Source organism: Kryptolebias marmoratus, linkage group LG1 (assembly GCF_001649575.2).
Source record: "Kryptolebias marmoratus isolate JLee-2015 linkage group LG1, ASM164957v2, whole genome shotgun sequence".
Taxonomy (NCBI): Eukaryota; Metazoa; Chordata; class Actinopteri; order Cyprinodontiformes; family Rivulidae; genus Kryptolebias; species Kryptolebias marmoratus.
Window position 1 is genome coordinate 17,615,057 of NC_051430.1, and position 24,762 is coordinate 17,639,818.

The following is a 24,762-nucleotide window of genomic DNA, read 5'->3' on the forward strand; positions in this document are numbered from 1 at the left end:
AGTTACTGATTTGCATTTAGCCTCTTTGACCAATCAGAAGGCTGTACTTAGACAAATTTCAGATGATTCTGAGTATTTGGACCCACAAAGACTGAAGTCTGTCATTCACAACACACACTCCAGATACACCTTGCAACATCACCCATAACGTAATTTTCAAGATGTAACCAGAATGAACGTCTGTGTTATTGCGCAACATAAGATGATTTTAGTTTAAAACTCTGGCATGAAAGGTGGCGGACGATATGCGTTCCTCCAAGGAATGCTAGGCCTTTAATAGCTGAGGTTTTAGATACATTAAATCATGCAGTGTTATTTAAAGTTTTAATGGAACTGAAAACTGTTTTCAATCTTTAGCTTCAGGTAGGCTCTCAGCTGGAAATCTGATGGAAGAATCAGTGAATTCAGTGGAACAATGAAGGTTAGTGTGATTTATAAAAAACTACTGAAAAGCTCTGCTTAAGTTTTTACGGCTTGAGCAGATGCAGCATGCATGTGTTTCTTTTTTATGTAATATTTTAAACCAGATTTTTAGAAAGGTTATCTGCATTCACATCAGTCAGCTCTTTCTGCTCTAACAAATGCATCAACACCTGCCGGTCAGCATTTTTGTCTCGCAGTCTGTAAAACAGAACTTCTCAGTGACATTTTGCTGCTGTAGCACAAAAGCAGAGATGTTTAAATTTTGGCACACTTTGAATGAGGGGAGCCAATTACGTTTTGTGATAATAATAGAAATTAATAAACGGATCATTTATCAGTTCTCAGATTCAAAATGACGGAATTGAAAAACACCAACCAATACTAGGATTCAGTCTAATTTACACAAACTTTTATCAGCACTAAAGAAACGGTTTGCATCCAATTAATTTTGTTACTTCATCACTAAATCATTATCTCTATCGCTAATTTTCTTCACTTTACAGGTCATCTTATGACGGGTGTGTACATGTGTTTGTGTATGAGAATAAACTGAAGTGTGAGCCGTCACCGAATGACTCTGATGTGACAATTATCGGTTTGATGCAAAATGTTTCATTTATACTCTGACATAAAATGCAGAATGAGAAGCAGACAACGAACCTGTAAAACAGACCATCATAAGAGACACGATGAGAAACAAAGCTGGAAACAGTCATGAATAAAATGTGCGCAAAATTGCCTTTAATGGGACATACGCATTATTACACCTAAAAACCTTGTGACTTTATGCAAGTTTGAAGAATGTTTTTGGTGCGTCTGGCTCTCTACACCTGGTAGTCTGCACTGAATCTCACCTCAATGAAAAATAAAACACCTGCTTTTAAGTCCTGAGTTGTGGACGTGCTTCTGGAGAACTTGATGATTTGGTGAAAAGGTGATTAAACCATTTCAATCAGGTGTGTTGGAGCAGGAAAAACCTTACCAGGACAGCAGCCCTTGAGGCCTCGCGTTTGACACCCCTGCTCTAAAAGAACCAGAGACTGTGAGTTAAATGATTTCTGTCTGATGATTTCAACCCAAGGGGTGAAAATTATTCATTAACATTAATTTGCTTATTTATGATGCACAAACAAACTTTATCTCAAACTTTAGGAACACGAAAAGACACAGCAAAGGTTTCCAGAGGAGCTAGAACGCCCTCTGGTGGTGGAGAACAGCTAAAAACCAGAAGAAGACGCAGAAACTTTATAGAAACGTTTCGGTTGTTTTCACAGCATCCATCTGGCTGTGTGATTTGAGATGCAGCTGGATTCTGAGGATGTGGTTGTAATTTGTTTTAATCATAAAATTAACAAATTTAATAAAAAGCAGGAGTCTTATCAATCCAAGATCCAGGTGGAAAACTGCCTGAACAGAAGTAAATGTGGCACTGCATAACCTGATCCAAAGGATGGCAGAGCACAAGGATGCTGATGTATGGTGGACCATAAAATATTTATTTTTTTCATATTTGCCTAGGCAGCATATTTTATAACATTTGACAATTAACTGTAGCTGGTATGTTAAAAATAAATAAATAAATACACCCATTTCATTGTCACCACATAAATAATGCCAGAGAGGATTTGGGCGCAGCTTAATTTTATTTGGAGTGTCAGCGTTGATCATCTTTTGGTGGTTTTGAATCATTAAAGCTGGTAAAACACAGAAAGTTCAACTTTTGTCAGTCAGTGACAAGAAACAAACTTTAAACTAGGTGAACAGTGAGCAAAAAAGGATAATAAAAAAGACAAATTTCTAATAAAAACCCCAATGCTTCTCAAAAACAAACAAAAAAAACATTTTTATATTTGTTTGCATGTAAATAGGCATTATTTTAAAAGCATCTACAGCATGTCAGTGCAAAAACAAAGACAATCGGACGTGTTTAATGCACACATGGATCTCCCAACATGTCCTGCCATAAGAGACATATCTAAACAAACCATACCTACAGGAAAAAATAAATAAAACTGGATGAACCAAGCTGAGGTGGAACAATATAAGAACTGTAGATTTTTTCATTAAAATCTGTGAGAATACGATTGATTGAGGGGAAATATTGATTTATAAACAGACTTGAATGGTACCGACTGTTCTTTTTTTTTGTCCCCCTCCCCAAAGTCATTGTGCTTTTATCAAACACATTATCCCTGACCTGCAGAATACATTCTGACTGACAACTATCATCTTTTAGCAGTTTTGCGCAGAACAAAGTCTTCTCTGAAGGTACCAAAAGTAAGTGGCACGCATCACTCTGTACAAAAACTGTTTTCACATCCATGACACATAGAAAAAGCATGACTCACAATCTTAAAACCGAAGAAAACACCTAATCAACGTAAAAGGAAAGTCATCCTAAAAAGTACCACTTTGGATCCTCACATCCTAAAGCAAACATATGACTTACACGTAAAGATTTTGAGGAGTGATCTGGCTGGCTAATGTGAGAAAAAAAAACCTTACCTTTTGACCAAAGCTAACAAATTATGAACACGTACGAATCGACGAGCACATTAGCCCTTTACAATGTAACATAACATAAATCAGCAAAGGACCTCCTTCTGGCTTGTTCAAATCGAAAAAATGATAAAGGAGCTTCGAACTAAACTCATAATTATTAAATTTGTCCCCTCTTTACACTATGTACACGCACAGCAAAAAGGAAATCTTGAACTGTTAAAAGTCAGTGTCTTTAAAACAGTACTTTCAAAAACACAGGGTTGACCTTATTTACATTATAATTACAACTTTACAAGCGTGTGGTGAGAAGGTGGGAGTTCATACAGTGAATTCACTGCAGAACAATAAAAAAAGCCACCAAATAAAGCATGTTGATCAGGGTTTATGGCTGCATGGGTGGGGGGGGGGACAAAAAGAGACCCTGCCTGTTCTCACCTAAGACACATTGGTTGTTGGTTTAAACCTGCACAGTTTTCTTTTTTTTTTTTAAGTTGTTCTGTACAATTTCTACTGTTACACAGTGGGAAGGTTATCTAATACATTCAACAAATGCCAACACGTGTTTGGTATAGAATAATGATCTAATCCAGCCCAACCATAACAAATGGAGCAAATGCTTCAGCTTGCATGAATGGTTAGTACGGAGCAACAATGACTTGACTCACAGTTAATTTAACACTAAGGGTTTTTCAAGCAGCGGTAATCTTTGTTCAGCATTGCTGAAGAAACCCTAAAAGCTGCACCTATGAATGGCTGTTCTCACAAAGACAGTAGCATTTACATTCATCATACTTCTGATTTAAAAAGTAGCCATTTTTTTACAGTTTCTCGTGGTCTGGTGCCTGAGATCTGGGAGGACTGGAGGAGTTTGTTTAAAGCGTGATTGTCTGCTCAGGCATTAGGTTTAGATGAAAACCAAAGAGGTTTGGTCGACAGCATAAAACACGAGTGTGTGTTGCGACGCCAGACGCACATTCAGAGCCACCCTGAGCTATCAAGTACAAATGACAGGACTCGACGCAAAAAACTCGAACACCCCTTTCCACCCAGCTAGAGCACAACCTTCACCGCCGATTCCTGCTCCAGTCTGGACTGGATAATGGGAGTTAAGGGATAGAGTCCAACAATAGTGCAAACACTGCTCCTGTCCTGAATACACACTCAGTTTGATTGTTATTGAGGTGAAGGCAGCTTCAAGTGCCTTAACTAGAGCCACTGTTTCAGCGTAGGCAAGTTCTCATCCATCCAGCGTTGGTTCAGCCTAATGGTTTCCAAAGCTTCTTGGACGCTCCTCATCTGAGAGCCGCGCTCCTTCAGACTGGAGAAGAAGGTCTGCACCTGCACAACGCACAAAAAAAAATGTGTACCACTGCCCCGAAACGAGCGTACAACCTGCAAAACCCCTGAAACATACCTGATCGAGGTGCGCCTGAGTGGAGAACTGGGAGGTAGCAGATTTGATGATGCTCTGGATGGCGTAAGAGCCGAGAGGAAACCTACAACCAGAGGCATAAAAGAAAACTCAGATGGCACCTAAATACATACTTTCATTTTCAGGTAATTCAGTAATACTGAAATAAATCTCCAGGGAGGCTATTGCTTACTTCTCTATGAGGCGGTCCCAGTTCACTTGTATAAAATCCCAGGCAAACAAATAGCCGGCAAAGTTCTGACACACCGTTCGGATGATCAGAGGGAACTCTTGTGTCTGAATGAGTTTCCCTTTCAGACTTTCCTTGAGGATCCTGAACAGATCATAATAAAAGTTTAAATGCTGCTCACTCAGTGTGACAGGTACCATCTTAACTGAAGCCACAATACAGCCAGATGATAATAAACACATAACATGTATAAACTATGGTATTAGGATTATATAAGTGACATTTAAGAACAAAGAGCACGGCTTAGAATTAGTCAACTGAAGCCTGATTATTTAGAAATTTAAATCTGAAACAAAATTTATAGGACTTGTAAACAGATGCTCAGTTTGTAGAAGTTGGGAATCTTAGATCGGTGAGCTGCCTGCTACACCCAGGACCAGCGTGGGTTATAGTTATGAATTACTGAGCTCAACAGGGACACGTTTAAACACTCACCATGCAACATGGTGTGCGTCCCGAGTTGATGCGAGGCCCTGGAGCATTTTTCGTTTTTCTGCATCATAGATGGCATTTGTGTACAAGCCGAACAAAGTGGACCAGTCTTCATCTGACTGAGCAGCCACTGTGAACACGACTGTCTGCAGATCGCCTGGAATCCTACAAATGTAAAGATTTAAAAAAAAAGAAAAAAGTTTAAATGTTCTGGTTACAATTGCTCCAGCTCATTCACTTACGTCTCATTAGCCTTTGACTTAAAAATTGTTTCTATTCATCCAGTTCCCACCATGACCCAGACCAAAACCGGTTACCTAAAGGTGCCGTTGGAGTCGACATATTGTCTGAACGTGGCTTTGGCTTGTTGAGTGCAGTTGTCTTCCTTCAGATTACAGGCCGTCAGGAGAAGAGCTGAGCGCATCTTCTGTTCGGACACACTCTGCTTCTCTTCCCACGTTTGTGATTTCATCAGAGAACCGAAATTCCTCTTAATGTAAGCCTGTCACATTAAAAACAAATCAGACACATGAATAAAAGTCATGAACACATTAGCACACAGAAAACTTGTCTGAACAAGACTTAACCTCATCATCTGACTTGATATGTGTTACATTACTGAATATTACATTAAGTAATGTAGACATTTCATTTCGCACATTTTTATTTTCTGAAATGTATTGATAATATTTGAAGAGTACCGTCATGCGAGCTACAAGGTTAAACTCCTGTCTTTTATCCAGCAGCCTGTAGATGTTGTTGAGCTGCAGCAGAGCTTCTGTCACAGGAGAAGCCTCAGTTTCACTGGACATGTACTGCAAGAGGTTGATGACTTGATGGAAGGAAACACGCCCCAGTCTATTGGCCAAACAGAGCAAGGGAAAGGTGGGAAACATGTTCCCCTCATTTTATATCACCAAACAGTAATAAACAGAATACTGTTCAGGCTGTTCTCATACCTGGAGAGAGCAAAGATGTCGTGTATGAGTGAAGCTCGATCTTCAGGTGTCAGAACACTGACATTCGAGGACAAAGCACCAATAAGAGCTTCCCAGCCCTTCTCTCCGTAGTCGACGATGTAGAAACCTGTGCTCCTGTAGTTGAACTTCAGCCACTTCACACTTTCTGACACATTCAGAGTTCCTTACACACAAACAAAAATGTGCAGTTTCACACAGCATCCTTGATGCTTTTCATTATGATTGTTCATGTTTTGTATTTTACCTGTCTTGGACTCCAGAGTGAACACCTGTCTGCACTCAAGGGTCAAACTACAGCTGTCGCTCACATACGTGACTGGTATATTCCACAAGCTAAGCAGAGTGCACAGCACAGTTAGGGTTGTGTGTTGTGTTTCTCAGATGTGTGTGTGTCGTACTGAAACCTACCTGGAACTATGTGCTGTGTTGTCAGAGGTGAGCAGGAAGGGCTCCTGTGAGAGGGTCACCTGATCCCCCTTACGGCTGACGGTGACCAGCGGGAAGCCTTTCTGGGATGTCCATGAACTCATCATCTTTGATATATTCTGGGGCTGTGTGGTGAACTTTACGTGCAGACAAAAGAAAAAAATACTGTCTCTCTGTACAAAATAATGTCATGTTTATTATTTGTAATTTTTTTCCTTTATCAATTTATCAATTTTTTTCTTTATTTAATTTCCCTTTGGGATTAATAAAGTATTTTTGAATTGAATTTGAATTGAGAGGTAGAGGTATTTTATGAAGATTTGTGGTAACAATAAAATGAATCATTCAATCCAAACTGCATATGAACTGTAAAAACACATAATTCAGTCAATACAAAAGTCTTCTAACTCATTTAATTTGCTGAAAGAGTTAAAAATTATAATTCTCAGCTGGAAAGTAATCAATGGGTAGAACTGGAAGCAGGAGGAGGGTTTTACGCTTCCAGATTACACTTCAGCTGAAGCTGCAGAGTTCAAAACTTATTTTTAACAAGTATGCTACAGTATTTATGTTCTAGGCCAAGAAAATTACAACATTTAGGTACATCTATAAAACAGGGGCAGTATTAGAACTTTTGATGCTTTCAGGCTGCAAGAAAAGGTAAGGTTAAAAATAGTTTGATGATCACGATCATGCACTCAGTGATTATAGCACAAAAACAAATACAGGCATATTTAAACTCGTATAGATACCTGTGTGAGGCTGTTCCAAAGGTTCACAGTCTCTGTATTTGATTCTCTGTACAGAGTTAGGTAATTGATGATTCCCTTTCTGAACTGCTGATCCCCTGGCAAGAAAGCATTCAGCATCAGGAGAATAGAAGCTCCCTGAAAGGCAAAAACACACAGATTTAAATCAGTGTGTGAAGTCCAGTACAAACGTTTCTCACTTAGATGTTGACGTTTAGTGAAAAGCAAATGCTCATACTGTATATTACTTTCATAAATGTACCTTTTCATAGGAGACAGAGTCAAACATCTCTTCCACTTGCTCAGGCGTATTAACTTCTGTCGAAACAGCATGGGAGGAGTTAAGTGCATCTTTGTCCATGGCTCTGAACCGCATATCTAGGAATAAATTACCCTGCAAAACAAACACACAAACACGACTTACTGCAAAGCATGTTTCTGGGGTTAAAGGGTTTCAGTTTTTAAACTTACGATGTCAAGGTCGGGCAAAACTGTCTCCAGTGACATGTACTGCATGTAGGTCGCAAAGCCTTCGTTGAGCCACAGGTCGTTCCACCAGCTCATAGTTACCAGGTTTCCAAACCACTGCAATACAGCACCAGAGACGGATCAGTACAAACAACGTGTTCACCATCTCCGCTCCTTTCACAGAACCTCGAGGGGAAAAAAATGAGCACATTTAAAAAAATCACCTGATGTGCGAGCTCATGTGCTATGACGGAAGCGACTATTTGTTTATCCAGAGGGGAGGATTCTTTGCCGACGAGCAGGGTGGTCTCCCGAAAAGTGATGAGCCCCCAGTTCTCCATGGCTCCTGCCAAGAAATCCGGGATCGCTACCAAGTCTGACAAAAAAGCAAAACAAAACAAAAAACAAACAGATGTGTAAAAGCAGAAACAAGAATGTTGATTAGAGATGTACAAAATACTATCTGAACACAATCAGTGGAACAGCAGAAGTGTGTGTTTTCTCACCCAGTTTCTTTAAGGGGTATTTAATTTCAAAGAAATTGTTGTAAAAGTCCAGCAGCTTGGAAGCAGTTTCCAAAGCATACTCAGTGTACTCTTTCTTCTCTGGCACAGAATACACAGACACCTAAAACCCACAGAGGCTGATATGATAAATGCTACACACAAACATCTAGACAGCACAAAGGGGTCATCTGTACACCTACATTGATTCCTGAAAGATTTTTGCTGATAGAAGTGAAGTCGGCAACAATGAAGGCCACTAGATATGTGGTCATGTTGACATCGGTCTTTTCAAACTCGTCCTGGACGAGTCCCTTGGACAGATTTGTAGTTTTGGCCTGAAACACACAACAGAAGAGTGAGATCCTGATGAGCTGAGGTTGTTAGGAAACTAATGTTAATGTGGACTAAAGAACTGCAAGCTAACATCAAGACTCCTGCATTAGGAGCTGAAAAGTCTATTAAACATCTGCGCAAACATAGATATGCTGTGCTTGGACTTAAGAAGATATTGTTTCTCCTTTATAGACAAAACAAAACGTTTTTGGTTTAAGTAGTAGCACTTCCATATAAACCCATAGGGAAAAAATTAACAATAACAATTAGAAAGTTTCAACTTTTGTAACCTTAGGAGTACAAATGTAATTTTATGTTACCTTAGGCATGTTGGACAGACTCATGTAGTCTGGCTTTCTGTTAATTTTTATCAGGAAAGTGGATTTGAAATTTGGCTCGTCAAAACAAGGGAAGGCCTTTCTGGCTGACAGCGGCTCAAACTGTGTTGCTGCAAGGACCCTAAAGACAAAAGACAGAGATATTACTAAAGCTGAAGAACAAACAAAAGCTTTAAAAATCGACAGAAGACTCAACAAACACGCTTAGTCTTTTTTTGTTGCTATTAGTACAGCCGTTCTATGTTAATGTCTGTCATGAGGAGTTGACTCAAGTTTATTTTCTTTAACAAATCTTTCACCTGGAGTTACAGCACAACCATTAGTCAAGTGCACCTTTTCTTTCCATCCTTATCAGTGTATGAGCTGTTGTAGAAACCATCATAGGTGTTTGAAAGGTTAGCAGAGTAATCCAGGGTCAAAACGCAGCGTTGGTTTGTTTTCAGCTCCTCTTCGAATTTGACGGCTATCTGCTGCCTGGTTTTGTGCTCCAGCACAGTCACATCACGGGCCGGCCCATCGCCCAGCTGGAAGAGACGATATGTCTGTCAGCAACGAAACAGACAACAAAGGCAAAAACCTGAACTGTTATACTGACTAACACATAAACCCCTTTTTAATCAGACCTTGAACGTAGCTTTGGAAATGTTGAGATTAGCAGCATGCAGGACAATTCGCTTTGTGTTGTGAAGCACAGTCATGCTGATGGCAGTTCTGCCAGCGAAGGTCATGTTGTCGAGGTCAGGGGTCAAGGTGAGCTCATAGCTGAGGGGGTGTATGCTGTGAGGCAGTCTGAACTGTGTCCATGGAAACACATCCTTATCATCGTCTCCCTGGGTTGGCTTCGGACAACCTGCCTGTAGAAGGACCGAAGGTGGGAGTAAAACTAACAAACAAAGAAATCTGTCTTGACAGGTAGTGATATGTTTTAAAAAAATAAATAGTTTCATATATTCACTGCAAATTCCACCAAAACTGAAATAAATAGTTTTCCTCACCTTGGTAAAAGTGCAACCAGGTAAGAAGCACAGAACCATGGTCATGGAGACAACGATCACCAGGACTAACAAACACACAACCATGGTCCGGGCTGAGGGTCGAAAACATGAGCTGAATCAAAAAAAACAAGAGTTTTAAATTACTTTAGGTAAACCACACATATATGCTGAAGAGCAGTAACACATAATTACTGTAGAGAGTGGTGCCGTAAGAAACAAGAGGCGGGAAAATAAAATTATCTTGGTACAAATTTGCTCTTTACACACCAACACCTATATTCACTGAAACGTATCTGGATCATGTGGGAGGAAATCGATTGTTTTGAGTAGAGACAGACCATTACACCTCAGTCCCTTTTTAAAAATAATCAGCAGTAGGCCGTACATGTGCATACTTCATTTATTACCATGAAGGAAAGTGAAGAGCAGCAGCTGCTACAACTAGCTTACTGTAGCCCACAGTTTTTTTAAGCGAGAAAGCTCTTCTATATCTTATTTTTAAGTACACAAGTTCTTCTAAAGGTTGTTAAATATCAGTTTATTTAAAGGTAGGCAACTAGTTTTATATTTTGGTAAATGAAAAATACTTTAGACAAAAAACAAACAAACAAAAAAGTGAAAAAATGAACATCTAAAAATACATCAGCAGGAACTTTGTGAATTATTAGAAGTTAAGTCCTGGAAAAGATTCCCTGATGTGTAATTTTATTTTTTAATCAGAAATAACTCATTTGTTTACATGTTGTTAAATTTAATCTACAACGATCCTGCAGGGGGCGCTCACGCTGTTTTGGCTTCAACTTCTGCATCATATTTCTTCTTCTAGTTAATAATTTATGTCGATGAAACATTCTCAGAAAACACTTCCCAACCAGAAGTGATTCATTAGATGAAGCTGAAGGGTCTCTGTGTAAAAATCTCATTTATTCATTTAAATCAAAACAAAACTTTAAATTTTTATTATGTGCATTCAATTTGTGTCCTCCTCGTCTTTTTTGGGATTACGTTTGATCTCCATTTCAATTGGTTAGAAACACAGCTAAAACTTCATTTGAACAGCATCATAATTGCTGATATTTTATTTAAAAGTTCAGATGTTGTAATGATTACTGAATAAAACATTTGTTACACTACCTTATATATTATCGATCACTACAGCTTACTTTTTTCTTATCGAACATTGTAACTGTAACCACAAGATTTCTATTTGAACTTTGAACGTCCCAGCAGTTTCTGGGAATATTTCAAGATGCATCTCATTATCACTACAGGTTAGTGTATAATTCTCCAGGAAGCTGTGAGAGCTAAGATCGTAAAAAAATCAAATAGATTAATGAGTTTAAAGCTGCTCAAAGTGCTTTCAGTCAGTTTTAATCATTCTACAAAGCTAGAAACAATGCCCAAACCTTTAACTAATCATTTTTGTAAGATCTAAAAACAACAAATCCCAGAATGCTTAGAAATGTGACCCCAAAAAATGATGCAAAACTACAAGTGCAGACCGATCCAGATGGTTTTTACCTCGGTGGAGACTGTCTAGCGTAAGGGGAGGAGCTGGACCTTTGAGCAGAGCTGCGATTCATAAAAGACATGCCCAGAAGACGAGCTGAAGACTCGCAGTCCTCCTCTTCATCGTCCAGGTCGTTCTCTCCCAGGCCACGCACTAGTAACCGGGAGCTACGAGGCTCGTAGGCCACCTCATCAGGGTCAAGAGGAGAAAACGTCTAAAGAGAGAGGGAAATATCCAAAACACTCAGTTCTTCTACAGATTGAACCTGCAGTGTTTGACACACAATGTTTAAAAACAGATTGCCTTTCCAGTCAGTTTAATCAGTGCAGGGTAACTTGTATGTCTGTCTAATAGAATCCGGAGATATTTTGGTCTTAATTCATTAAAATCAAAATCCAAACAGAAATTATGTGTTTTAAACTTGTCTGTAGTTTCATACTTTTCTATCAACACCTATATTCTTAAAATGATATATACTCTACTTGTATTACTTTAATGGTTTTATATTAACAGCTACTGAAATGGGCGTACTGGAAATGTGGTGGAGTCTTTGGCTAAATCCACAACATCTGGCTCTTCTTCGAACATGCTGTTCTCGATCATGTTCCTCGGCAGGTTAGCTCGCTCTGCGGTGCACAGAGAAAACAAAATCAGTGAGTTCATTCAGAAAATGGGTATATACACTAACAGAAGACAAACAATAATTACGCTGGAGTCGCAAATGTTAGCATACGCGCAGCGTTGTTTTTATTTTTCCTTCAAAATGTAGCGACAACTAGACACCCGTTTGTTGTGATCACAGAAAGTGGAAAAAAACAAAACATTTAAGAAAACAGTAAACACCGTATGTGTTTTTGCAATATCCTGTTCACACACGTCTTAGTTTTCATTATATGGCACCATGACCTTAAAAAAAAAACTGGTTTCTCCACTCGGTGTGAAATATTTCAGTACTCATCGGACTAAACTGGTAATCACTGAAATGATCCTCTTTCTTTCTAGTAGCTAGTTAGTGAGTTTATTTAACTATGACAAAATCAAGCAGCTGAGGAAGTCCTCCGAGACTAAGAAAAGGTCTATGCAAAAAATAATTAAATAAATAACCTTCCGGTCTTGTCATGTGCTACTGCAGTATAGAAAAACCACCACTTCCTGCGACTTACATGCAAATTCAGCAAAAGAACAAGAATAAAGTCCTGTTTCACTGAACCCACGTCAGTTTCAGGAAACAATCAGAGGCCTGTTTAGCTTCCTAATTCAATAACTTAAGTCGTAAAACACTGTTTCACAGTCCATACATGCTTTTACGAGTGATGGGTACTGCACAATCTGTTTCAACATTTCATGGATTTGAACAAAAAGTGGACAGAGAGGAAGCGACAGTAAACACCCACTGAAGACGTATGGTTCACCTAACAATAATGACAGCAAACACAGTTTAAACTTCCTCAAAACATATAAACAGCCAAGAAATGTGAATGGTGTGAACTACGTGAGTCTTTGTCTGCTCTGTGCAGGGTTTCTGCCATGACTGCAGCACGCCGCTGCCTCCCTGTCTGAACCACACTGCCGTGGTATGAATGTCTATTAATAGGCAACGAGCCTATAGTTAGGTGCTGTGTAATGTCCAGAAAAGGTTATAATAAAAATAAATACTTTGTAACTCAGACTGCCACTTCTAACGTATGGGGTTTATTGTTGCGATCATGGTCATAGACAGGTTATGGAAGCAAATGACCCGTTTGGATGAAAATGGTTGTGATTATGTTGGCCAACGAGCAAAAATATGACGAACCAATATTGTTGGAACGACTGCAATAAAGCATGTTATCTTCAGGCTTCGCTCTTTCTGTTTACTCAAAACATTTATTAAACTTTCATAATGTCTGAGCAACTCACGGTTAAACATTTGTTTGACAATGGCAGGTGTGTCCATTTATTCAGCACAAGTGTAAACACAAAACACACACAGGGTATAAGGCTGCAAAGTACAACTACATGGGTGCTGGTCTGTAATTTCCTGCAGGGGTTTAGGACAGGGATAGGCAACGCTGGTCCTCGAGGGCCACTATCCTGCAAGTTTTACTCGTTTCCCTGCTCCAACACACCTGATTCAGTGGTTAAATGACCTCTTCATGTTCTGCAGAAGCCTGTTAATCACCCATTGATTCAAATCAGGTGTGTTGGAGCAGAGGAACAAGTAAAACATGCAGGATAGGGTTGCCTGCCCCTGGTTTAGGAAGAGCGAGTGTTTACAAGTGGTTATCAGATCAGAATGTGATTGCAAAATTCAAGTTTGGCCTCATACTACAAAAGCACAAAGTCATGACCAAGAACGCTCACACACACACAGAAAAGGGAAGTCAGACTGCTGTGATTTGGGTGTTGTTTTTTCAGCCTGCAATTAAAGCTTGAATTAAAAGCCCAGCTCCCTGACATTATTAGAAAATAAGCTGACTACTTGTAGCCTATAAACTCTTTGCAGCAATCTAAAGTATGTGCAGAAACAAACTACCAGGCTCGAACTGTGTAAACATTTGCTGAAACATGAATGAATGCTGCTTGTTTTACTTTCACTCCTGACAGGAAAAAACACCTCCAGTTCAAGCTAAACACAGACGTATAATTTATTGTTTTTGTAACAACTTGAGCCTAATGTGGCCTTGCTTGCAGACGAAGACAGAGTGGTTAAAAGGACATTTCTCGTGTCCCTGCAGGACTGTGTTGGACAGACACTAGCTGGCCTGCTGCTGTTAGCTCGGTCTCCCCGTCCTTACCTGAGCTGTTGTCGTCAAACAGATCCATCTTTAATGTCTCTCAAAGACTCCTTCGCGTCCGAAGAAACGAGGAAGCCCCTGATCGTTCAAGGACGTTCAGCAGAGGCGTGATGTTTTTGGTTCTTGCCCACAATCCTCCGCAGGCTATCAGAGGCTCACAGTAAATAGCCGTCTGTCCCTACTTGTACTGCCCGTCAGCTAACTACGCAGAAGCTAGCTCGGAACTAGCCAACTTCTGACTATCTGACAGAGCAACATTCAGCCAATATTAGCCGCTTACCAAAACTTTTTCGCCCATAGCTGCTCGTTAGGAGGACACACTCAAAATTTAAACCCCGAGGCCAAAATAAAAAACTAATTGGTTCAACGTGCTGCACAAAATGTGGCTGAATCCAATGATACTTTTCCTCCGCTCGCTCCACCAGAACAGTTGTTGACAGCGTCGTAGATGGGAGAGCGCTGCTGGTTTCTGATTGGATGGGGCCGAAAAGAGGCGGGGCCAGAACGCCTGACGTGCGCACGCACGTCAGCGCCATAGACCGTGTGTTATGTTAACAGCTTTTTTCCAGGGCACAATTTTTAAAAACAAAATTGAACCCCATCCCCCCCACGGTTTTCAAAACGCCACATACAATGGGCACAATCATACTTCCAGATTGCAGAAATCTGATACTTCCCCCTTTAAAAAAAAAACACACTGATGTGCTAAATTTAAAGCACTTTTATTCTCTTCATGATAAGTATAGGTGATGTTTACAGGAAAAGCAGACAAATAGATTCACCAAGCAACCCTACAATGCTGCAGACTGATGAAATTTTGATTTCATGTCAGTCATTCTGGATGTCCAAACAAAATATATTCCAGTTTTCTTACTGTTGTAAGCTTGGCAAACATCTGAGTAGAGAAATACTGTAAAAACAAACCAACCAAACAAACAAAAAACTAAACCCACCACACTTACATGCAGGGTGGGAGTGTACTAGGATTCATCTCTTTGCCTAGCTGGAGCTTGCCATAAATTTCATCATCAACATCACAGGTTACATCCTTTTGCAAAGCAACATGGGAAGCACCTCCTTGTGTGCCGAATCCACTCCCAGGCAGATGCTGTATCATTATAGTGGTTACCTGATTGGCATTTCAATTAAGCACCTAGGTGTTGGCACAGCTGGTGGATGTGTTTTGAAAGGTCCATGCTTTGAAGTAGCAAGGAGGAACATCGGGTTATATTTCTGTGTCTAAAATACATAAATGTGTTTAGTGTTTTGCAAAAAATCTGAGGCTGACATTGTGCTTACAGTGTCCAGTTCTGCTAACAGTCATAAAAACAACTGTAAGGATATTTGGTCAAAGCATGCTTTTTTTTGTTTCTTTTAATGTAAATTTTGCAATACTTTCAAATGGCAAAGTATTGTTAAAAGCTCATTTAACAAAAGTATTCAAAATCATAACATTTTCAACCCTAATCCTTTTTATAAATATACAAGTTTTAACCAAAGCTTAATCCATAAACTTATAGACAACACAATGAACAGAGCATAAATACCATAAAATACTTGTTGAAATACTACCTTGCTCTACATGTAGGCTCTGGCCATGAAGCAAAATATAAATAAAATTGAAAACAAAAATTATAAAAAAAATAAACATGGACACAATGAAAAAATAGCATCTGTGTACATAACACATCAGACAAAGATACCAAAAGGTACAACAAACAGTTTTATTGTTTGGTGACGGGTTCATCAGTACAATCCTTGTGTGTCATTTTGAAATGAATTTCATACATTCACACACATAAAGACTTACAACATTTATACACATTCTGAACTTCTACTGCACACCTGCTACTTCCAACAATTTTTTTTTAATCAGTAAAACCCTAAATCTTAACAAATCTTCATTTACAAAAACTCTTTTAACAAGGTCAGCAAAGATCTTTACACATATTCATCAAAAACACACACAATACTTTAGTTCTAATAATTTTAGGACCTTGTACTGAGTTCCATTCAAATCTAACCATTACCAGTACACGGTTAACCCGAACCCTAACCTAAATCCAGTTCACACATCAGCCTCAAACCTAACCCCTAACCCAAAATATTATGTTTTACCTCATTAGAATTGAGCTTTGTTTTGACATGGGAGCTTGTTTTGACAAGGGAGGTGATTCAGCTAAAAAAAGTCCAAAAAAGAGGTCCCCCCCCCACACACACACACACACGCACTTTAATCGGTTCTTCCTGTTGTATAGACCAGCTGTATAGTTGCAGACCTGTCATAGACCCATCTGTTTGTTATCATTTCACCTGTTCCTTCAGCCAGTTTCTCAGAGTTTCTAAGTTTCTCTGAACCCAGCGGATATTTTTCTGCACGTTGTCCAGGGCCATCTGCGTTGTTCTCAGCTGAGAGGCTTGTTCTTTAATGGACTCAAAAAACATCTGCACCTGAGGAACAAAACAAGCATATTTATTTAACATATGACAGAAATGGACACTTCTTAACTCTGTTAACGCCGTTTTAGCTAAGATTAAAAAACAGTACAAAATACTAACTCATTAAACTAAAATAAAACAAGGTTTTATCTGTGATTTAGTATTTCATAGTTATATGTAAAAATAAAGAAAGCAAGCAAATCAGTTTTTGGTAAGGGGAAAGAATGATTGTAATTTTGACCATATTCAAGTAAAAAATTCTGAATTTCTTCTCAACATATATTTGTATATTGGTATGTGTCTAACTTTTTATATATATATAATATATTAAGACGTTAAAAATTTAAAAGTAGATTTACTTCACTAAGCTCTTCTGGGGATGAAAACTGGCCTGTGGTCCCAATGATGATGTTTCTGATGCAAAATGAGCCTAACTGGAACCTGCAGTTCAGAAAGAAAAAAAACGTCTGCTTGTGGCATCAATTCAAACGTTAGTACTAAGTGCAAAGCTAAATGTTGGATTTACAAGTGCAGCTTGATAAACCACACTTTTTATTTCAATGCAGGGCTCAAAGTATGAGTTATTTATTTGTCATACTAACTTTTGAACCAGTGTGTCCCAGTTCTCTTTGACAAAGTTCCAAGCAAGGTAACGTCCACGCGGGTTCCTGGCCACCATCAGGATGAGACTGGACAGGTCCTGCGATCGGATCACCTTCCCCTCCAGACCCAGCGCCAGCAGTCTGCAGCACAAACACACTGCTGACTTAAATCTGCTGCATCTATGACACCTATCATGGATTCAATCAGCACTTTTTTTCCCAACAAAATCAGGACAATAACTCCTGTTAACCACAAGATGGCAGCATTAGGTGTTTTGACATAAAGCGAAAAGTAGAGAGCCTACAGCACCTTTGCAGTTTGTGTGCGTCTCTGCTGCTGGTCAAGGCAAACAGGATCTTGTGTTTTTGTGCTCCAGAGAGAGAAATGTTGTATATATGTAAAAGTGACATCCAGCCATGCTCATCCTGAGCTCCCACTGAGTACACCGTCTCCACCACATCAGTCGGCAGGCTACAGTAAACACATGTAGAAACGTGCACATTATAGGGACACAAATAATGACTTTTAATGATGGGCGAGTGTGACAGTTCATCACTTTGTCAAACCTGAGTGTCTCGTTGGACTGAAGCCAGTCTTTGAAGAGCTGATCTGCGCGCTCCAGACAGGGAGGATAGTCCAGGTGGCAGGCCAGCGACAGGACCTCTGACCTCAGGCGTCGCTCTGACACAGTGCCGCTGTCGCTCCATGTCTGCTGGTCGATGACGGCACGGAAGAAGTGCAGGATGTACTTCTGCACAGAGACACACGCAGACGCAAAATAAAGATTTCATGCTGACAAAAAAAATCATAGAAAGGATGAGGTTCTGTTTGCTTACTCTCAGGCTGTGAGTTAAACTCGGCTCGTCTCGTTTTTCAATCAAGTGATAAAAGGCCTCCAGATATCCGAGTCCTTGGAGGAGAGGGACTGTGTGTTTCTCCAATTGAAGATAACCAATCAGGTCCATGGCTTTATTAAGTGGAAGATGGCCTGCCCTTTAAAACAAAAACAAAACAACTTTTGAAAACATTTTGTAGCTCATTATACCTGTTATATTTGTAGCTCTATTTTTACAGGCAGACAGAAAAGTATGTTGTTATCTCATTTATACTTACGTGACCAGCTGAAATGCATTGTGTATCAAGTGGGTCCTGTCCTTGTAGCTCAGAGCGGTGTGGTTTTCCCTCAGCAGTTCAGTCATCACATCCCAACCATCATCAGCATAATGAACCACGTAATATCCCGTCATATCAGAGTTCATTTTCACCCAGCCGACTTCCTCTCCAATGTAAACACTGTCTAAATAAAACAAAACCCGCAAAACTTACAGAACGGTACATTAAGGTTAAGGTTATAAGAGCGGGATAGTCTCTCAGCTTTTACCTGTTTGTGACGTCATCAGGTGTCTGTGGATGGTGCTGGAGGCATCTGTCTTGTACGTCAGAGGGATGTGCCAAAGGAAACTGTGCAAAAAACAAGAAAATTTTACTTCAAAATATACACTTAAAATGTAAAATGTACATAAAATTATCTCTGCAAGTTACCCCTGTTGCACTGTGGCCCACACAGGGTCAGAAGGAAGAACGGTCCTCAAGAAGCGGTCCTGCCTAAGCTGCAGCCGAGGCCCACTCCTCGATACTGTTACCAGAGGAATACCTTTCTGCAGCGTCCAAGAGTTCATCATGGCTGTCAGGTTCAGATGTTCCCCTGCAAACAGATACTGCAGAGGGCAGGACATTGACAATTACGTTCACGACCTTTTAAAAACAGGCCTGTGAGGCGATGCTTCAGGTTTTACTCACTGCGTTCTTGGAAGCCTGGCTGCTGCTGTAGCAGTGTTTTCCTGAGATGAAGTCATCCTCTGAGCATGTCTGAAAAACAAAACAAATAGCAAAATTTTCCATTTTCTTTCAATTAAACACCACAATGTTTATATGGTACACATATTCCAAGTGCTTGACATCGTCCAAAATGTTTGCTTAAAACTTTAGCATTAACTTTTAGAGTCAACACTGTTTGTTTGTTAGCAAGATATCTCATGATCCATTGAACAAATTTAAATTAAAGTCTCAAAAAGTAATCATTGGATGTACATCTACAACTAAATAACTTTTAAGACAACTCAGTTCAAGATGGCTGCCATAACAAATTGTTCTTTTTAGGGTAGACTAAAAAGGCTACAACTCTATTTCAGCATAAGATGATCTTAGATCCATTCCTTCAAAGAATGCTAGGCTTTTAATTCTATAGCATTCATGGCTTAATATATAAAAACATTTAAATAATGAAAAGAAGAAACAAGTACAAAAGATTAATCTATCACTAATGAAGTTTTAACAACAAAAGATAGTTTCCTTACACCATTTTTATAAACACAGGCTAGTACATGTTCATTTAGCAGCTCTATTCTCAATATACTTGTTTAGAAATGCAAAGAGAAGAAAACAAAGGACCACACAGTGTCTTACATTGGTTAGACTGTCCCACAGGTCCTGATTGTGAGCGTTTCTATAGCTGTACTTGCGCAGATATCGCACTATCCCACTCTGAAAGACATCTTCTGTCAGGAAGTGTCGCAGCATGTGAAGGACACATGCTCCCTGAGAAAAGGGAGAGGAGAGGCGTGTGTAAGCCATTAAACGGGAGCTGGAATGAGCTGGCTTTAGTCCTGAAATATGTTTCTAACAGCAAATGCTGATCACTAATTTTACTGTCTGTTTTTCAGCATTTTCAAGTTTAGATAAGACAATTAGGTGTAAAATGTTGTTTTCACAGATAATATAACCACAGCAAATTACTACTATTAGTTATAAATGAAAAGGCTGAAATCATACTTTGTCATAGGAGGCGGTGTCGAACATTTCTTTAATATGGGTGGGGTTCTCTGCGGGGCTGGATATAGGCCGAGAGGAGTTCAATGAATCATGACCAACTGCTGCAAAACAAGTGTGCAGAAGGTACTCGTCCTGCAAGAATAGGTTTAGAACATGAACACGACAGATTTTTGGGTTTAATACTTATTCATCAGCGAAGTAGTGAAGTATGTACCACTTTTAGGTCAGGGTAAGTGGCCTCCACTGAAATGTACTCCATGTATCTGGCGAAGCCTTCATTCAGCCAGATATCGTTCCACCACTCCATGGTCACCAAGTTACCAAACCACTGCAAGATATACAAAGAACTTCAGCACTCAAAACCCACTTCTATGTTTGATAAAGTGATTCTGGGGCAGCTCTAATGTGTTTTTAGAGTTTAGCTCCTCTTTCGGCTCTCACCTGATGAGCCAGCTCATGCCCGATCACCATGGTAACCCAGAGTTTATCAGAAACTGAGGATGTGAGGGGGTCAAAGAGAAGGCTGGTCTCTCTGTAAGTGGTCAGGCCCCAGTTCTCCATCGCTCCAGACTGGAAGTCCGGGATGGCAATCAGATCTGAAAGAGTGACAGCACAAGTCAGAGAGAGTAAACACATTAAAGACCAGAAGCAAGCAAAGATGTGTTAAAAAGCATCTCGCCTTGTTTGGGTAACGGATAGCGAATGTTGAAATACTCTTCATAGAAATCCAGCATTTTGACAGCAACCTCCAAGGCATAGTGTGTTTGCAGCCACTTCTCCGGCGCTGCATAGATGGACACCTACAGAGCATTACGAGACAAACCATTAAACCAGAATTCACGGCTGAGGAAGTAACCATTCAAGCAGGAAATAAAAACACGCCACCACACCTTCACCCCAGATGATGTTGTTGCACTGACAGACTTGAAGTCACAAATGACAAACGCTACGAGATACGTGCTCATTTTCACACTCGCAGAAAACTCGTCCTCCAGCAGGCCGTTGTTGATTTCAAGCGTCTTGACCTGAAACACACAAACCACTAATTGAAAGCTTTCCCCCCTTCTCATACACATTTGAATTTAAAGTCACACGAAGCAAATGTACAACACTTACCACAGGCATGTTGGAAAGAGAAATGTACTCTGGACTCCTCCTGATTCGCACAGAGAAATTGGCTTTGAAGCTTGGCTCATCAAAACATGGAAACGCCATCCGGGCACTGGTGGGCTCAAAGTGCGTTGAAGCCAAGGTTCTGAAACAGACGTTGGCCGACTGTTGTTATAGAAAACGTATATGTTGGATCATTTGCCAAGAGTGCATCGACACAGAGAGCCTACCTGGTCTCCCCTTTACTGGTTCTGTAGGTGCTCTTATAGAAGCCATAAAATCCCTCAGTAAGCTCTGCCTCATACTCAATATACAAGAAATACTTCTGCCCACTGCTGAGGACCCTGGGGGAGAATATACCAATCTGCTCGTGGGAAGGGTTATGAAGAACTGGAAGAACCTAAAACAGGAGGAAATTGTTGTTTGTGTGCAGCAATGAAAAACAAGCTGATCTCCAGAATTCACAACTACCTGGTCTGATAGATGAGCAAGGTTATGGTCTAAAATTGTAGCTTTGGAGATCTGCAGGCCCTTGCTGTGTAACACAACCCAGTTTGTGTTGTTCAGGACATCAATCTGGATCTGCACGGTGCCGGTGTAACGGAGAGTGGTGAGGTTGGGGTGCAGGAGGAGATGGTAGTGAAGAGGAATGATGTACCTGAGACACAGAAACACATGTCGGATACGCACGGATATCCTGCGGTTGTCTTTGATCAAACATCAATACTGCGACTATAAAAAAAACATATGTGCAGCGTACCTTGGCAGGCGGAGGCGGCTCCAGGGGAAGGACAGGTTATCTTGGCTCAGAGGAGACTGTTCTCCTGCGGGATGAGGAGGACTCGACACCTGCTGTGAACTCTGGGAGGGCTGAGACTCAACCAGAGAAACACTGAATAGCAACAACACTAGAAAGCTTCCTGAGATCATTTCAAAAGAAATATCTATCCGCTAATGGTTAAAAAAAATGTCAACCCGTGTGGCAGGCTGACAGCTAGCACTAAAAACATTTGATCGCAGTCGCAAAACTGAAACAAATTAGACCACTTGACTTCAGTGGTGAACAGTTTGGTGACAAGCTCTCAGGATTTCTTCTTTTAAACCTGAAAGACACAAATAAAGGAACAAAAATCCGTGAATCTCTTAGAAAACAAGAAATTTTGCAGCAAAACGTTTCAAAGAGGGAGGCAAAAGAGCTTCAAACTGTTTTACAGGAGGTTAAGTGGATTAAAGTGAATAAATCTTGCATTAGCTGTCAAACAAATAGCATGGGAGTGATTTTGTTAAACTGATATTTCAGAGAAGTGTGGCTGTCTTGGCTCACTTGTTAAGTGTTTAAGGGATCATATCGCATGACTGTGAAGCCATAAATTATGAAGACATTGATCATTTTGCTTTCCCTGACCACATTTGGCTTCTGACCTTGACAGATTTGTTGTAAAAGTTGCTCATGACTTCTCCACACTGCACCAACTAAGTTGACTTTTTTACTCAGCTCCCAAAATAAAATAAAATAAATTCAAACTTTTCTTTGTGCTACAACTAAGGGATGATTAAAAGCTGCCAATAGTAACTGAGCCGTATTGAGCACAAGCTTAGTTAAATTTGACAAACTGAGCTCAGTTGAAAAGAGACCACAAAGCATCTCCTCCCCCTGAAGGAGACTCAAACCTGTGACCAAACATCCCACAATTTACCGGGAGGACAAAGAAGTTAGAATATACAAGTGAGCTGACAGCAGCTGCTCTTCAGATCAGCCTGCATGGTTCTAATTATTAACGGAGAACTGTTCTGCACTGAACAGACAAATCAGTCACTTATAAACCCTGGGGTCACAAGAATCCAAACTATATTTAAGAGGGGTGCTGATCAATAGCTTTACTTTTTGTAACAATCTCTGTGTTGATTCAGAAGTTAGAAAAGAAGACATTACCTCGATCATTTCAGCCTCATCATGCTTCCTTAAAGTCTAAGCTGCTTGGTTTCACTTTCTCTTTTAGGATGCCACCCACTGGAGATGAAAAAACTGCTTGTGCTGTGTGTGAGTGTGTGTGTGTGTGCAGGTGCTGTTTAATGCTGTTTATGTGTTGATAATATCTCACCTCAGATCTAACAGCCACAGCCAGGTGTGTCTCCAGTTGTTAAAGTCATTTTTTATTTGTGCTGTCGACATAAAGTCCTGTCCTCAGTGTCCTGTGGAGTCCATAAATGCTGACCGAGTTTGAACGTGTGAACGAGCTCACATTGTCCTTCCTATGTCTGTGAGTTTTGTGGTTAGTGTGTGTGTGGGTGTGTGTGTGTGCTGGGAGGGCGTAAGGGGGCTTCCATAGTTAGTATAAGGTCACAACAATGAGACATGTCAATCCCCCATAATGCAATGCTCCTGGCAAAGCTGGATGGCATGCCCTCATTTACCTCACTCAGACACAAGGCATACACACACACACTCACACACTGATCAAGGTGCATAAAAGTCACTAATAAGTAGAAATGACTGAGCCATCCAGGGGTCTTATTTACCTTCCTATCATCTATTTGTGGACAGGTAAGATTTAAAATATATTATTTTTCAAAGTAATTGAAAGAAAAATAACTTAAATATTTGGAAAAAACTTTGTTTAAACCATTAACTACAATATTGTTGACTTTTTTTACTAAAATTTTTACATCAAAATGACCAAAAAACGGTTACAATATTTTTATAAAAGAAAAACAAAAAAGAGAAAACAAGCAAAAATGTTATTTCTAGCACTAATGTTTTGAGCCTACCATCTCTCCCTCTGTATATATTCTGTTTTGCTCTACTTTTGACCGTCTTGTTACGGACTTGTCTTGGCTCAGGAGGGGTGAAGGGTCACGTGCTGGCGTCTTTGGCCCCTCCGGTCCACCTGTCAGGGGAGAGGCTGGGCTGGACCCTGCTGGTGTGTGTGGTGAGTGACTTCAGGAGAGGACACCTGGAGATCAGCTGGAGGTCCGCATCAGAGGACCACATGTACGTCCCACCGTACAGCACTGTGGTAACCAGGAGGCATCGTGGCCACAACGCCGTGGCAACCATCGCTGTGGTGACCAGAAACTGGCCATCGTACAGTTGTTCTGTGAGTCAGAGGAAGCACCCCAAAGTGATGAGAAGGCATCACACCGCCTCTTCAGGTAAATCTGAACCTCATCAGCTTTGCACTAAAACAGCAAAATGAGGTTTGCTTTATTATTAACAACTAAAACTTTTCATCAATTTTAAAGGGAAAGACAAGATTTGTTATAAAAATAAAGATGAAGATGAAGATAAAGAAAGAGAAGGTAAAATATGATCACTAACACTAATACTGTGCAAAAGTTTCAAGCCATCTCTCTTTTTTTTTTTTAAATATTTTGCTTCAAACTGCCAGACTTTTTCATCATTTCTTAAAATGGTCTTGATCAACAAGTCAGAAAGCTTTCTGAAAATTGTTTTCTTGTTGTTTTTTTTTTGTTTTAACTTTGGCTACTTTTCCACCTTTTGTCTGTCCAGTACCAGATCATTTTCAGAGAAATGTTGTTGTCTTTGCGATTTAAAACAAAATGGTTTAAAACTTTAGCACAGTACTGTCCCATAAAACGTTTCCTTGCGCCAATGCAGACACAATGTGTTGATCTGTGTGCAGATTTCGCTGTGTGGACAAACACGGTGGTTATTTT

The 24,762-nt window shown here is 40.0% G+C and overlaps 2 protein-coding genes across 3 annotated transcripts; both read right to left on the minus strand.

Moving 5' to 3' along the window:
• Nucleotides 1-2,561: 2,561 nt before the first annotated feature.
• On the minus strand, nt 2,562-14,549 carry LOC108234607 (leucyl/cystinyl aminopeptidase). The gene is made up of 22 exons (XM_017413945.3): nt 14,101-14,549; nt 11,855-11,949; nt 11,335-11,537; nt 9,814-9,925; nt 9,442-9,672; nt 9,152-9,342; nt 8,801-8,939; nt 8,348-8,482; nt 8,148-8,268; nt 7,866-8,017; nt 7,645-7,758; nt 7,436-7,567; nt 7,177-7,311; nt 6,407-6,561; nt 6,243-6,331; nt 5,978-6,161; nt 5,720-5,876; nt 5,336-5,520; nt 5,022-5,183; nt 4,530-4,670; nt 4,340-4,421; nt 2,562-4,263 (listed from the first exon to the last, which is right to left on the minus strand). The coding sequence occupies exons 1-22, from the start codon at nt 14,126-14,128 to the stop codon at nt 4,132-4,134; spliced, it is 3,075 nt and encodes a 1,024-aa protein (XP_017269434.1). The 5' UTR covers nt 14,129-14,549; the 3' UTR covers nt 2,562-4,131.
• A 1,260-nt stretch (nt 14,550-15,809) lies between these two features.
• Nucleotides 15,810-23,393, minus strand: erap2 (endoplasmic reticulum aminopeptidase 2). Of its 2 annotated transcripts, none has more exons than XM_025005387.2 (21): nt 23,187-23,393; nt 21,845-22,187; nt 21,556-21,742; nt 21,315-21,484; nt 21,091-21,229; nt 20,865-20,999; nt 20,654-20,774; nt 20,416-20,570; nt 20,189-20,302; nt 19,975-20,106; nt 19,609-19,740; nt 18,943-19,011; nt 18,685-18,860; nt 18,524-18,603; nt 18,256-18,439; nt 17,979-18,135; nt 17,709-17,893; nt 17,452-17,613; nt 17,142-17,282; nt 16,899-16,980; nt 15,810-16,551 (listed from the first exon to the last, which is right to left on the minus strand). In XM_025005387.2, the coding sequence occupies exons 2-21, from the start codon at nt 22,012-22,014 to the stop codon at nt 16,405-16,407; spliced, it is 2,838 nt and encodes a 945-aa protein (XP_024861155.1). In that variant the 5' UTR covers nt 22,015-22,187; nt 23,187-23,393; the 3' UTR covers nt 15,810-16,404. The 2 variants fall into 2 exon arrangements, with proteins under 2 accessions (XP_024861155.1, XP_017269169.1); XM_017413680.3 differs by lacking the exon at nt 23,187-23,393 and adding an exon at nt 23,018-23,138.
• Nucleotides 23,394-24,762: the final 1,369 nt, after the last annotated feature.